Below are 14,299 nucleotides of genomic sequence, written 5' to 3' on the forward strand. Positions count from 1 at the left end.
TTGTTATAGCTTTATATTGTTCTGAGGTGCTTTTATGGCATACTTTTTTTTCCTTTTACTGAGACTATCCTGATTAAAAACAAGACTACCACTGTGATTTTATATTGTCTTATTTTCCCCTGCATGTTGTTAATTTTTGAGGTTTAATATTTTGATACTATATTATTAGGTGAAAATAATCTTAAATCTTACTAATTTAGCCTTATATTACTGACATTTCTTTTTTGCAAGTCATGTCGATTGCCTTACAAAATCTACTTTTATCCTGTACTCAATATGAAAAAACCAGCTTTGAGTCATAGATCAGTATTAATCTTTATTATATCTTTATCATTAAATTATCTTGCTCTATTTGTGCTCCTAGAGCAAAATACCACAGATTGAGTGATTTATAAAAAAAAAAAAAGTTGAAGTTTCAGAAGAACACAAGTTCAAGAAACAGTTACTAGGTCTGGTGTAGGTTACTCACTACCTTCAAGATGTTGCTTTGATGTTGCAGTCTTCAGAGAGGAAGAACACTATTCTCCATGAAGAAGGATTGAAAGGGCAAGAGGGATGAACACTTTCCAAGTCTCCTTTTTTTCCCCAATACTACTTTTATAATAATAATCCATTCATTAGGACAGGATCCTAATCACTTAATCATTTCTGAAAAAGCCCCACATCTTCATACCACAACAGTTGGGATTAGGTTTCAGTGTGAATCTATATTCACACCATAAGAAACATAATTTATCAGTGTTTACCTAGAGTACATTTGATGTACTTAGTGAAATATATTGGTTTTAAATTTTCATCTAAGTCTTGTTTTTCTTTACATTAAATTTCTTTTTTTTTGGTCTGAGACCAGGACTCAAATTTGGTTCCTCTACCATCTGAGCCACATCTCCAACTCTTTTTTTTCTTTTAGTTTCTCTTTTCTAACAATCTTTGATTGTTGAAGTTTTTAAAATTCTGTTCTTTCTCCTTCCATATGCTAGAAAGTTTTATACTTTCTAATTTGTTTCTACTGAGACAAGATTTCACAGTGTTGCCAGGCTAGCCTCAATACTAACGGCTAACATGCCTGATTTAGTTATTATTTTGTTGTTGTTTTTTTTTTTTTTTTTTGGGTCCGGTCCTGGGGCTTGAACTCTGGGCCTGGGTGCTGTCCCTCAGCTCTTCAGCTCAAGGCTAGCATTCTACCACTTGAGCCATAGCGCCACTTCCGGCTTTTTTCTTTTTGCTTATGTGGTGCTGAGGAATCAAACCCAGGGCCTCATGCGTGCAAGGCAAGCGCTCTACCACTGAGCCACCTTCCCAGCCCTTAGTTATTATTTTGATGGTTACCAAGATTTTTAATTTTGCACATTTCACCTAACAATGCCTAATTTTCAATACCTTGCCGGGACTTTAAAATACTTTAAGAACACTTATCCAATGTCCCATATATATAACATTTCTCTTTTTTCTTCATGTTATTCTATATTTCTCATATTTTTATGAAGTGGAGATTTCATTATGTTTATTCTTCACATTTGTTGTGCACTATTTCTTCCTATGTCTTTGATCTTCAATTTAGGTTCATTTCTTCCTTCTTGAAGAACATCTTTTTAAATTTCCTTTTATAAAGGTTATTAAGACATTTTATTTTTTCATTTCTGAATGTATCTTTATTTCATCTTCATTCTATATGATGTATTTACTGAGGGAGAAGAAATTCTTGGTTGAAACTTCATATATAATATTTTGAAGATATTGTTTGTTTTGACTTTTATTGCTTCTAATGAGAAATCAGATATCAGCTTAAATTCTACCTGTGTGGGTTTTCAGTGATTTAGATCATGATGCCTCCAGGGTAGGTTCTCACCCTTCCTCCCTCCCTCCTTTCCCCTCCCTCCCTCCCTCCCTTCTTTTGTGATGTTGTGTATCATTCTATTTGGAGGGCTTTATGAATGTATGATTTTATGTTTGTTCATTTTGTAACGAATGAAGCCATTATTACACTTTTGATCCTGTACTAGATACTTGTTATACTACAATTTATTTTTCTGTATTTTCTATTGAGTTTTGTAATTCTTTCTGGATTGCTTTGTCTACTGTGTCATTAATTTTTCATTCTTTTAAGCCTGCCTACTGAAAACTTAATTTCATCTCCTCTATATTCCATTTCAGAATTTCCATGTAACTTAAAAAAAAAAGTCCTTCTAAAAATTTTAACCTTTTCTCCTGAATGTTGGGAAATTTTTAAAGTTTTTGTTTTACAAATTCAGTGCATCAAAATCTTCCTTGTATCTTACTGGTTTTCTTTGTGGAAATTGTTCTATACTTTGTACTGATTTTTTTTTATAAGATTGTATAAGTAATTTATGTCGAGGATAGACAAATTTATTTGTACAGATTGAGTGTCCCTTAATTGAAATGCTTAGGATCCAGGAGTTTTGAAATGTTAGCATATACATTATGAGATATTTTGGGGATATGACCCAAGCCTTGTGATGAAATCTAATTTATATGTGTCTAAAACAGCCTAAAGGTTGGTTTATGCCATACTTTTTAACCATTTTATTTATGAATTGAATTCCCCATTAGTAGTGTCATTTCAGTGCTCAAAAAAGTTCAGATTTTGGATTTTTGTTTTGGTCAGTTGTGTGGTTTAACCTCTGGGCCTGAATACTGTCCCTCAGCTCAAGGCTTGTGCTCTACCACTTGAGCCTCAGTGCCATCTCTGGTTTTCTGGTGGTTTATTGGAGATAAGAGTCTTAAGGTACGTTCCTGCCCAGGCAGCCTCCTGAGTAGCTAGGATTACAGGTATGAGCTTCTGGTACCTGGCCAGATTTTGGATTTTTTACGGGTGTTCAATATATACTCAGGAATATGAGTGAACAAACAATATAGAGTATATTATTTTGAACTTTACTGAGTGCATATGAAGGTGAAGGTGATTTGGCAGTAGTGAGGATGATGTCCTATTTATTCATTCTTAATTCATGCTCCATTGGTGGAGTTCTTACAGAATTTTACCCCATGGTAAAGTGTAACTTTGTGCTACCTCCCTCTACTGCCCCTTCCTTGCTTTAATTATTTGTAGGTCTGAATTTGCTGTGCCTAGCCCTTTAGCACTGAAACAACTTAGCCTTTTGTACTACCTCCAGAATCACTTAATGAGTACATTGTGTTTTTCTCCCTGTCTTTATATTCTACCTTGGATCCTGGTTTAGTAGTAGATTTTATTTTTTATTAACTTACTTGTGGATTACCAACTGAATTTTTTACTTCTAAGTGACCATCTTCATTGTATCATGTGGACAAATACTTTGCATTTACAATGTATGAAAACACAATGTTGCTGCCTTAGTGCATTTTTAGTAGTTTCCCTATCTTGATACAAATCTATCATATTTTAAATTTTGTTTACTTAAAAAAGGAAACACAGTCCATATAGAAGTAAAAGAAAACCCTGAGGAGGAGGAGGAAGAAGAGGAAGATGAGGAGGAAGAAGAAGAGAGTGAAGAAGAAGAGGAAGAAGAAGGAGAAAGTGAAGGCAGTGAAGGTGATGAGGAAGATGAAAAGATGTCAGATGAAAAAGATTCAGGAAAGACATTAGATAAAAAGCCAAGTAAAGAAATTAGCTCAGACTCTGAATATGACTCTGATGATGATCGAACTAAAGAAGAAAGGGCTTATGACAAAGCAAAACGGAGAATTGAGGTATTTTTTTTTCCTTTTTTGTTTCTATCTTCCCCACTCTTATCATTAGAGCTGTACTATGACAACTAAAGATTTTTACCAATACTTTACAAAATATATTCTTAAGAATTGTATCTTCTCTAGTTTCAACACTGATCTAACCCAGAGGCTTTCTTCCCTTACCCAAGTCATACTAGAGACTGCATCATTTTCCTTGTTTTGTCCAAATATTAATGTGTTCTTTGGGTGATGGTACAGGTATGTGAAGGTATTCTGAGCATATGCCCTTTAGTTGGTAAGATGTTTGGTGTAAGATATCTACTTGTTTAAATCTGGCACATTGATTAAACTTCTCTTTAACAAGGTATAAATACCTAGTAGGCTTTTTTGTTTTTCCTATTTAATGTAGTAGACTTGAAGCATTTCTTTCATTTTGTTAGCTTAGTATAAATAATATTATAGTTTGCTTGAACTCTAGTTACTGAACTTTTAAAGCTAAAAACTTCTAGCTTTCCATCTTTTCTTTTTTTGGGGGGAGGGGGTCTGGTCGTGGGGCCTGAACTCTGGGCCTGGGAACTGTCCCTCAGCTCAAGGCTAGCACTCTACCACTTGAGCCACAGCGCCACTTCCGGCTTTTTTCTTTTTGCTTATGTGGTGCTGAGGAATTGAACCCAGGGCCTCAGGCATGCAAGGCAAGCGCTCTACCACTGAGCCACCTTCCCAGCCCCTCCATCTTTTCATATTTAATTAATTTTTTGTTGTTGTTTCTTTTTTTTTTTTTGGTCAGTCATGGGGCTTGAACTCTGGGCCTGAGGGCTATCCCTCGCTCTTCAGCTCAAGGCGAGTGCTCTACCACTTGAGCTACAGCGCCACTTCTGGTTTTCTAGGGGTTTATTGGAGATAAGAGTCTCACGGACTTTCCTGCCTGGGCTGGCTTTTTGAACCATGATCCTCAGATCTCAGCCTCCTGAGTAGTTAGGATTACAGGTGTGAGCCACCGGCCCCCCCGCTGTAATTAATTTTTAATAACATCAATAATTTGATTTTTTTCCTTGTCTACATTTTGTATGGGACAAATTGAATTTCTAAACCACTAAATGGGATTGTTCTCCAGAACTACTGATGTTTTGGGTTAAATAATTCTTTTTTTATTGGAGAATGTTAAGCTTCTCAATTCTAAAGTTTATACATTTGACTTCAAGTGTGTCATTTGTCAAAATCTAGACAAAATAGCCTGGTGTAGGTGATTCATGCCTATAATCCTAGCTTCTCAGGAGGCTGAGATCTAAGGATTTTGGATGAAGCCAGCTCTGGCAGGAAAGGCTGAGAGACTCTTATCTCCAACAAACTAATCAGAAAAGGCCAGATGCAGCGCTGTGGCTCAAGTGTTAAGAGTGCTATTCTTGAGCAAAAGAAGCTTCAAGATAGTTCAGGCCTCAGGACCAGCAAAATGAAACAAAATGTAGGCACAATAAATGTATTGTTTTAAATTACCTTCAGGCTATGTAGATAAGACAGCCATGAAATGTAAATGAATTTTATAATTAATTGGTCCCATTTCTAAGATATATCTCATGTATATACAACCCCCCAAATCAGAAATACTTCTTATGTGCATTACTTCATTTCTGAAGTAATTTTTTTTCTTTTATGCCAGCACAGGAGCTTGAACAAAGGGCCTCAAAGCTCTTTCTTGGCTTTTTCACTCAAGGCTGGACCTCTTATCTCTTAAACTATACTTTCACTTTTAAATTCCTACTTATTTCAGATAAGGAATATATTCATATTGGAGAGAGAGAGAGAGAGAGAGAGAGAGTGTGTGTGTGTGTGTGTGTGTGTGTGTGTGTGTGTGTGTGTGTGTTCGTGTTCGTGTTCTGAGGCTTGGCTCAGAACAGGTACAGCTCCACAGCTCCACCAAGTTTTTTGGTGTTAATTGGAAATAGGAAGACAGGGGTCTCATGGACTTTTCATGTCATAGCTAGATTTGAATCCTGATTCTCAGCTGTTCGCCTCCTGAGTAGCTAGCATTACAGCCATGAGCCATGGGAACCTGTCAGTAATTCTTATACACCAGATGAATGTACCAGATAAATGACTTCTGTTCAGTTTGGGAAACTTGTATCAACAAATCTCCAACCAAAGAACATTAAGGATTTATAAGACTTTTATGATGAGTACTATAGTGAGCAGTGTGTACCTATAAATGTTTATGATATTACCCTCTTATTGGTTCAGTATAAACAATAAGAGGTAGAATTTTAGATTCAAAGTTTATACCTTCAAAATATTTTAACACTTCAAGTGTAGAAGAGAAAGGCAGTTTTCAGCCATATTCTATCCTAAGTATTGTATTCAAATATGAGTTGTATATAAAGAAGTGCTGCTTTGTGAACATCATTTGGATCTTACTTTTGACATTACAGAAAGTTGTATTATTTCAATTACAGCATCTAATGGCAAGAAATAAAAGTTTGTTAGTTGAAAACTAGTTTCACAAATGATTTAGTTTTGATGATGCATATCTCATCTGAATATAATATCAGCTTTATTGTATTGAAAGATTGTTGTTTCAAAGAAGTTATGTGATGGCTTCCTTTCTATTTGGTCCTCCAAAAGCAAAAGTTAGGTAAATGTTGCCAAAACAAGCAAATGAAAAATTGAATTGTAGTTCTTTTTTTCTTTTCTTTTCTTTTTTTTTTTTTTTAATTGGTCGTGGGGCTTGAACTCTGGGCTTGGGCGCTGTCCCTGTGCTCTTCAGCTCAAGGCAAGCACTCTACCGCTTGAGCCACAGCACCACTTCTGGTTTTCTAGTGGTTTATTGGAGATAGTGGATATTGGAGTCTCACGGACTTTTCTTCCCGAGCTGACTTTGAACCGTGATCCTCAGATTTCAGCCTCCTGAGTAGCTAGGATTACAGGCATGAGCCACCAGTGCCTGGCTGCATTGTAGTTCTAAGAGAAGCTTTTGTAAATCATAGTGTCCATTGGAGACCTAGTAAATGCCTGGGAAAATAAAAAATGTTGTACTTAGACTAAGGCTTAAACATTCTTTTTACTAGGAAGCTTGTGTGTGCGCACGTGTGCACACACTTGCACAGTTCTGTGGCTTGAACTCAGTGTCGAGGTGCTGTTTCTTAGCTTTTTTGCTCAAGTGGTACTTTACCACTTGAGTCACAGCTATATTTCTAGTTCTTTGGGGGGGGGTTGTATATATATTTTTTATTGTAAAAATACTGTACAGAGGGGTTACAGTTATATGAGTAAGGTAATGAGTACATTCCCTATCGAACATTGTTATCTCCTCCTCCCCCTCCCCCCAAGTTGTAAAGTTTATTTTTAACATAATATCTTGTACATCTCATTGTTACAGTGGGTCAACTTGTATCCTTATTTCAGCATTTTGTTATTTCCCTTCTCTCCCCAAATTAGAAAATATATATACAAGATGCAGGGCACTGGAATCAAATACAGTGTAAACAGGTGTTATACTATGGGGGAAGACATACAAAAGAAACAAATATATATATATATATATATATATATATATATATATATATATAACAGTACATTATAAGTAAATTTTAAAAACAACAGCTAGTTCTTTGTTTTTGCTGGCTAATTGGAGATGAGTCTTATGGCCTTTCCTGCCCTAGCTAGTGAGGAACCACAAGCCTCATATTTTAGTCTCTTGAGTAGCTAGGATTACAGCTGTGAGCCACTAGTGGCTGGCTGGGAGGCTTCTTTAAAATACAAATGTGTACATTGGATAAAAGTGTAAAGTATGTCATTTTAAAAAATGTTTACAGTTGTCACTTTTTTGTATAAGCTGTGACATAAATTAGAAGTTCTACTGTGTAGACAGTATGATGGAAAAAAATCAGTTTCTTTGCTATCTGTTTTATTAAATAGCTTTACACAAAACCTATCAGAAAGTTGGAGGTAGTTCTTTATACCTTGCCTATTTGTACTTAGTGCTCATCTAGAGTCTGTTCTGAACAGATTTTTCCTTTTCAAGAAGTGCTATGATGGGATTATGAAGTTCACACTGTAAAGTTCAGTTTTATGTGTTCACATCACCAAATCACTTGAATGTAGGTTGTGATAATTTTATACCAATGTAAAATATAAAAGTGAGAATTTAAAAGAATATTTACTTAATTTTGTGATTTTTTTTCTTTTTCTTTTTAGAAACGTCGTCTTGAACATAGCAAAAATGTTAATACAGAAAAGCTAAGAGCTCCTATAATTTGTGTGCTTGGTCATGTGGACACAGGGAAGACAAAAATTCTAGATAAGGTAAGTGTATGCGTTGATATAACCTCAAAATAATATATTTTAAAAGTACATTTAAAAGTTTTATAAACATACCCCATTTGGGCAAATTCTGCTTGTGATAAAAATTACTTTTGTACCTTTACAAAATTTATTTTGTATTGGTATGTAGTAGTTGTACAAAAGGGACTTCATTGTATTCTTTTCTATGTCAAAGTAACAATCCAAATTTGCTGTCCTCTCATAGCTCCGTCACACTCATGTCCAGGATGGTGAAGCGGGTGGTATCACACAGCAAATTGGTGCCACTAATGTCCCCCTTGAAGCTATTAATGAACAGACTAAAATGATTAAAAATGTAAGTTACATTATGTCTTGTGTGTTTTAATCTGATGCAGATTAAGATATAAAGTATTTCAAACAGAAAACCTGGAGACTACTATATCAGACTTATCTGCTCAGCATTTACAATGAACATTTGTACTCCTTTGTCCTATTTTGCTTTAAATCTTTCTTAATAAAATGATGTAACTGAAGAGTCCTCATATTCTATTTTCTTCCCTCTTTGTTCCAGAGGCAACTGCTATTCTGAAGTTAATTTTTCCCCTCCATGTTTTACTATGGTTATTGTAGATCTCCGTTTAAAAGTTCCCTTCTCTTTACCATTTTTTTCTTTTCCTTCTGCCTTTGTTTTTTGTTTTTTAATAAGGTACAGATAGGCTATCATTTCATAAGGTACTGACTACATTTTGTTTCCTCTCCATCCCTGCCCACAAATTACATAGGTCATTTTCCATAGAGTGTATATGGGATAACATAATGGCATTTGTTCACCCTTCTTTTCCCTTTCTGTGTTCCCCCCTCTTTGGTTCCCCTAAAAAAAAAAAAGAAAAGAAAAAAACAAAGCAAATTAGACACCACCACCACCACCAATAAAACCCATGTTTCTATTTCCTGGAATTTGTTTTGATAATCTTTTTGTCTTTATCTATTTTTCTACTTGTTTGAAGTTATCCAGTTTTTTTTAACAAGTATAGCAGTAAGCTCAGTGGATCATAGTGCAAATACCCTGGCCCTCCTGATTTCTCTCCTCATGTCAGCACTTTTTTTTAATATACTTTTAAGGTAATCTCTCCCTTTTAATGTATGGAGGGTTACAGAATGTTGATATGTCAATCCTGTCTTCTTCTACCTAATTTTCTGTTGGATTACTTAATTTCGGTGTATATAGCAAAAGTAGAATTAACCTCTGATTCTTTACCTCGTATACTAACTTTTGAAGAATGTACAGTTTGATTTTATTTTTTAATGCATTCATGTATTTAATCATATTTGCTGATTTAATCCATTTCAGTTACTATTGTTACCTTTGCCCCGTGTTTGGGTCCTCTTTTTTTTTTTTTTTTAATCGGTTATGGAGCTTGAACTCGGCCTGGGTGCTGTCCCTGAGCTTTTACACTCAAGGCTAGTACTCTACCACTTTGAGCCACTGCACCACTTTGGTTTTCTGGTGGGTAATTGGAGATAAGAGTTTCATGGAGTTTCCTGCCTGGGCTGGCTTCAAATGGCCATTTTCAGATCTTAGCCTCCTGAGTAGCTAGGAATATAGACATGAGCCACCAGGGCCCAGCTTGGGTCCTCTTTCTTCTTTGATACAGTTCTGGTAGTCCTTATTTTATATTGCATCCATTATATCTGGTATGTCAGAAAGGATGTTCCAGGTTTATCTGTCAAAGAACTCCCCTTTCCTAGAACTGAGTCTTACAAATCTCAGGTTTCATCACCACATTAAGTACAAATGGTAAAATCAAAGAGAGTCTGTATTGTTAAATTCAACCACCTTCTTGTTTTGTCTTATTTCTTGAATGTAGAGATAATCAGTGAGCTTGTCTTTCTCATTTTTCTTTGCTTATATGAGACTAAGTTTGTTTGTTTGTTTTTTAACTGTATTTCTTTGTCTTTTCTTTTTTTTGTACTGGGGATCGAACCCAGGACATTGCACTTGCTAGGCAAGCGCTTTGCCACTAAGCTACATCCCAGCCCGAGACTAAGTTTTATTAGCTCATCTTTCATTAGTTTCATAAGGAGGAAATTAAGGAAATTATATTCCTTGAGTTTTTTGTATTGAATAGTTATATTGGGTCACATGTAAAATCTTCACATTTTCTTTTATACAATATCTTAAAAGTCTATTTTCTTCCAGCTCAGTACTGTTAAGTTGGATTTATAAGTTGATTTTCATCTTATTAAGCAGGTGGTCATTTTGAATGTTGGTCCTGGTTTCTCTGGGTCAGTTTTTCAGTTTTGTATTCTATTGCAATGTATAGTTTTGAGTCTTTATTTTAGAACATACTTTGAATTTCAGTTTTTTTGAATTTACAATATTTGTATATGTGTCTGCTGGTATTGGGGCTTGGTGCTGTTCCTTTGTTTTTTTTATTTCCCTCAAGGATAGTACTTGAGCTACAACTCTTCTTCCAGTTTTTTGTTGGTTAATTGGAGATCATCTCCGAGACTTCCCTGCCCATTGCTGGTTTGAAACCATGATGACCAAATTTCAACTACTATATAGCTAGGATTACAGGTGTGAGACACCAGCAGCCAGCTAAACTTAAAATTTTAAGTTATGTTCAATCTATTAACCAATAACAAAAACTTGAAATATAAAGAACAAGATGTTTATTAGGTCTATCTATATTACAGTTCTTACATAATCTTAACATGTCAGTTTCAGTTACTTATTGCTTATATTCCTGGCAACGAAGTAGAAATAATTATAGTGCTTAATGAGTATTGATTTAAGGCTATTGGAATGCAGATTTAAAATATTTATATTTGAATCATTTTGACAAAAATGAGGTGATAAAATTTGAGAAATTTGAAAGTTAGCAAAAATTGTAGCAAACAGTCAAAATTGTGGGTGACTTTCTTAGTGTAAAGGAGTATGTACAAGTGAGGTCTGTTGTACTGTTTTTATTCATTTACGTGTTTTTGTTCAGAAAAAAAATCAAACATTTAGAATATTTCTTTACAAGAGATTTGAGACATTTTTTATTGCTTAGAATTACTTTACAATTGCACCAGATAAATTTTGTGCCTGCCCTTTTTTTTGGTGGGGGAGGGGTTCAGTTGTGAGGCTTAAACTCAGGGCCTGGCCACTGTCCCTGAGCTCTTTTGCTCAAGGCTAGCACTCTACCACTTTGAGCCACAGCCCCATTTCCAACTTTGTGGACTTTAATTGGAGATAAGAATCTTACTGACTTTCCTGCCTGGACTGGCTTTGAACCATGATCTTAGATCTTGGCCTCTGAGTAGCTAGTGTTACAGTTATAGTGCCTGGTTTGTGTCAGTTTTTTGTTTTTTTTTTTTTAAATAATCTCCAGTGACTGCTCTGTCATTTATATTATACTTCCTAATGATCTGCTCCAGCTTCACTATAGTTACATGACTTTAATGAAAGTGATATTTTCTTATTTCATTTGTTTCAACAAAAATTTCTGTTTAATGAAAATATTAATGTTCTTGTGCCCATTGACTCATGTTGGTTGTTTGTGTCAGTTCTAGAGCTTGAACTCAGGACCTGGGGGCTGTTCCTGAGCTTCTTTTGCTCAAGGTTAGCTCTCTGCCACTGAGTCACAGTTCCATTTCTGTTTTTTTGTTTTTGTTTTTGTTTTTTTTGTAAATTTGAGATAAGAATCTCACAGATTTTCCTGCGTGGGCTGGCTTCAAACTCTGATCCTCAGATCTCAACCTCCTGAGTAACGAGGGTTGCAGGCATTATCCACCAGTGCCTGGCAAACTAATGGTTTTAAAACCATTAGTAGAAATACTTTTAATTACAGATAAATTAATTTAAAATCTTCTCTTGTTTTGACTTCCTTAAGCCATGCATGTTCCTTCACTTTCTAGTTTGACAGAGAAAATGTACGGATTCCAGGAATGCTGATTATTGATACTCCTGGGCATGAATCTTTCAGGTATGAAGAAGTCTTATATCATTGAGAAAATTGAAACTCAGGAATTCTAAATGTTTAGTGAAGTCATTAACTTTTGGGTGATTATAAAAAAAAAAAAGTCCATGGTGTTTGTAACTATAAATTTTCTCTTGGTCATAATTTAATAGTCTTTTACTTGGGTCCTTGTTTTTGTAGAAGAGGAAGTCTATTCTGAAGGAGCAGTAGTTAATGTAGAGCAGAGCAGCTTATAATATATGGTCTCTTGCAGAACTATTGCAAGTAGAATATATATACACATATATATATATTTATATACATTATATACATATGTGTATGTATTTTTTACTTAATTTTTTTTCACAACTGAGGTTTGAACTTAGGACCTCTCACTTGGCTTGCCTTCCTTGCTGAGCTGGTACTCTACAACTTGAGCCATTCCTCCAGCTGGCTTTTTCTAGTTGTTTTGGAGATAGTGTCTTGCAAATATTTCTGTCACAGGGTTGCCTTAGAGCCATGATCCTCTTGATCTCAGCCTCCTGAATAAGTACAGGTAACAGGTATGAGCCACTGATAGGGTGGCACTATTGTCTCTTGGACATATTCCTTAGAATTAAAAACTTCCTTGGCCTGGTTGCTAGTCGCTCATGACTATATGGAGACTGAGGTATGAAGATCAAGGTTTAAAGCACTTACACACAGGACAGTCTCTGTGACTCTTATTTCCAGTAAACTACCCCTCTCAAAAGCCAGAAGTAGAGTTGTGGCTCAAGTGGTAGGGCATTAGCCTTGAGCAAAAGAGGCTCAGTGACAGCACACAGGCCCTGAACTCAGCCCCCAGGGCTGGCACAAAGAAAGGGGGGGGGGGGGACTTGTTCAGTAAAATTGACAGATATATTAGTAAATTTTGGAATTTTGAAACTTAACCCATTAGTTGCCAGTTCTGTGTGTGTATCAATCAGGTGTAAGCAAGGAAAGGCACTTGGACAATATAAGACATACCATAGTTAACTGTGGATCAAAAATAACATAAAAAGATTGTATACCTGCTAAATACCTACAATCATTTTCCTCATTATTCCCTAATCAGTGCATTGTAACTACTAACATGGTATTTACATTGTATCAGATAAGACACATCTGAAATGCTGTGGGTGAGAAGTGTTTCATATTTCTGGGTATTGGCATTAATTTTCTATTTGACCATACCTAATCAGAAAATGTGAACTCTAAAATGTTTTCAAGTCTGAAAACTTGGACATTATGTCAGCAATAAAAATGTTTTTGATTTTGGGCTTTTGGATTGGAATGTGTGATCTGTAAGAAATATTGAGATGAGTTAATGTTTATGGGAGAATATGTGTGCATTACATGCAAATACTACATCATTTTAGATGAGACTGGACTTAATTCCTTCCAGATAACAAGGGATGACTGCTTTCTTTTTTTATGTTGGGCTTGGAATGTATGTTAAGTTTAACAAAAATATTCAAAAATTTTCTATTTATCTTTTTCCTCTTTACAACAGTAATTTGAGAAACAGAGGAAGCTCTCTTTGTGATATTGCCATTTTAGTTGTTGACATTATGCATGGTTTGGAGCCTCAGACAATTGAATCTATCAACCTTCTCAAATCTAAAAAATGTCCATTCATTGTTGCTCTAAATAAGGTAAGTTCTCTTTATGGAAAAAATATTTTTGGTTTTTAGTAGGGTTTGAACTCAGATCCACACTCTTGCTAGCAGGCATTCTACTACTTTAGACACATCCCCATCCCTTTTTGCTTTAATTGGTGAATAAGCATATATGTGTTTGTTTGTGTTTCTGGGGCTTGGACCCAGGATCTGAGCACTGTTCCTGAACTATTTTGCTCAAGTGCTAGTGCTCTACCACTTCAACCAAGCTCCACTTCCAGCTTTTGGTGGTTCATTGGAAATAAGAGTATTAGACTTTCCTACCTAGGCTGGTTTTGAACCACAATCCTCAAATCTCAGCCTCTTTAGTAGATAGGCTTATAGGGGTTGAGCCACCAGAGTCCAACTTGTATCTATCCATCCACCCTTCCTATCCATTTAGAATAGAGTCTTACACTGATGGCCAGGTTGGCCTAGACCACAATTTTCCTCATCCTGCATAGTTGGGATGGTAGGTGTAGCATATCCTTTTTTTTTTTTTTAATCTGTTCAGATAGGGATCTTAGGAATGTTTTGCGTAGAGTAACTTCAGCCATCATCCTTCTAGTCTTAGCCCAGTAGCTAAGGATTACAGTTATAAATGACCGTACAAACTGCTTATAAGAATTTTAATTAGGCAAATGCTTCTTAATATTTTTTGTGTTTAAGGAATGTAGTATACCTGCATGCTTTTGTTTACTATGGTACTGTAGAATCAGTCTAGGTGACTAT

At 35.5% G+C, this 14,299-nt stretch overlaps 1 protein-coding gene across 2 annotated transcripts in view; it reads left to right on the forward strand.

Annotated features, from left to right (window-relative positions):
• Positions 1 to 14,299, forward strand: part of Eif5b (eukaryotic translation initiation factor 5B) — an 81,341-nt gene that overhangs the window by 56,188 nt on the left and 10,854 nt on the right. Inside the window, exons 10-14 of one of the 2 annotated variants that reach the window (XM_042695377.1) lie at positions 3,404 to 3,690; positions 7,858 to 7,965; positions 8,189 to 8,299; positions 11,851 to 11,918; positions 13,423 to 13,564. In XM_042695377.1, coding sequence (XP_042551311.1) covers positions 3,404 to 3,690; positions 7,858 to 7,965; positions 8,189 to 8,299; positions 11,851 to 11,918; positions 13,423 to 13,564 — 716 coding nt within the window. The remainder of the gene's footprint in view (positions 1 to 3,403; positions 3,691 to 7,857; positions 7,966 to 8,188; positions 8,300 to 11,850; positions 11,919 to 13,422; positions 13,565 to 14,299) is intronic. The other variant, XM_042695378.1, reaches the window with a different exon arrangement.

This window comes from Dipodomys spectabilis, unplaced genomic scaffold (assembly GCF_019054845.1).
Source record: "Dipodomys spectabilis isolate Male_0828 unplaced genomic scaffold, ASM1905484v1 ptg000187l, whole genome shotgun sequence".
In the NCBI taxonomy this organism is placed as follows: domain Eukaryota; kingdom Metazoa; phylum Chordata; class Mammalia; order Rodentia; family Heteromyidae; genus Dipodomys; species Dipodomys spectabilis.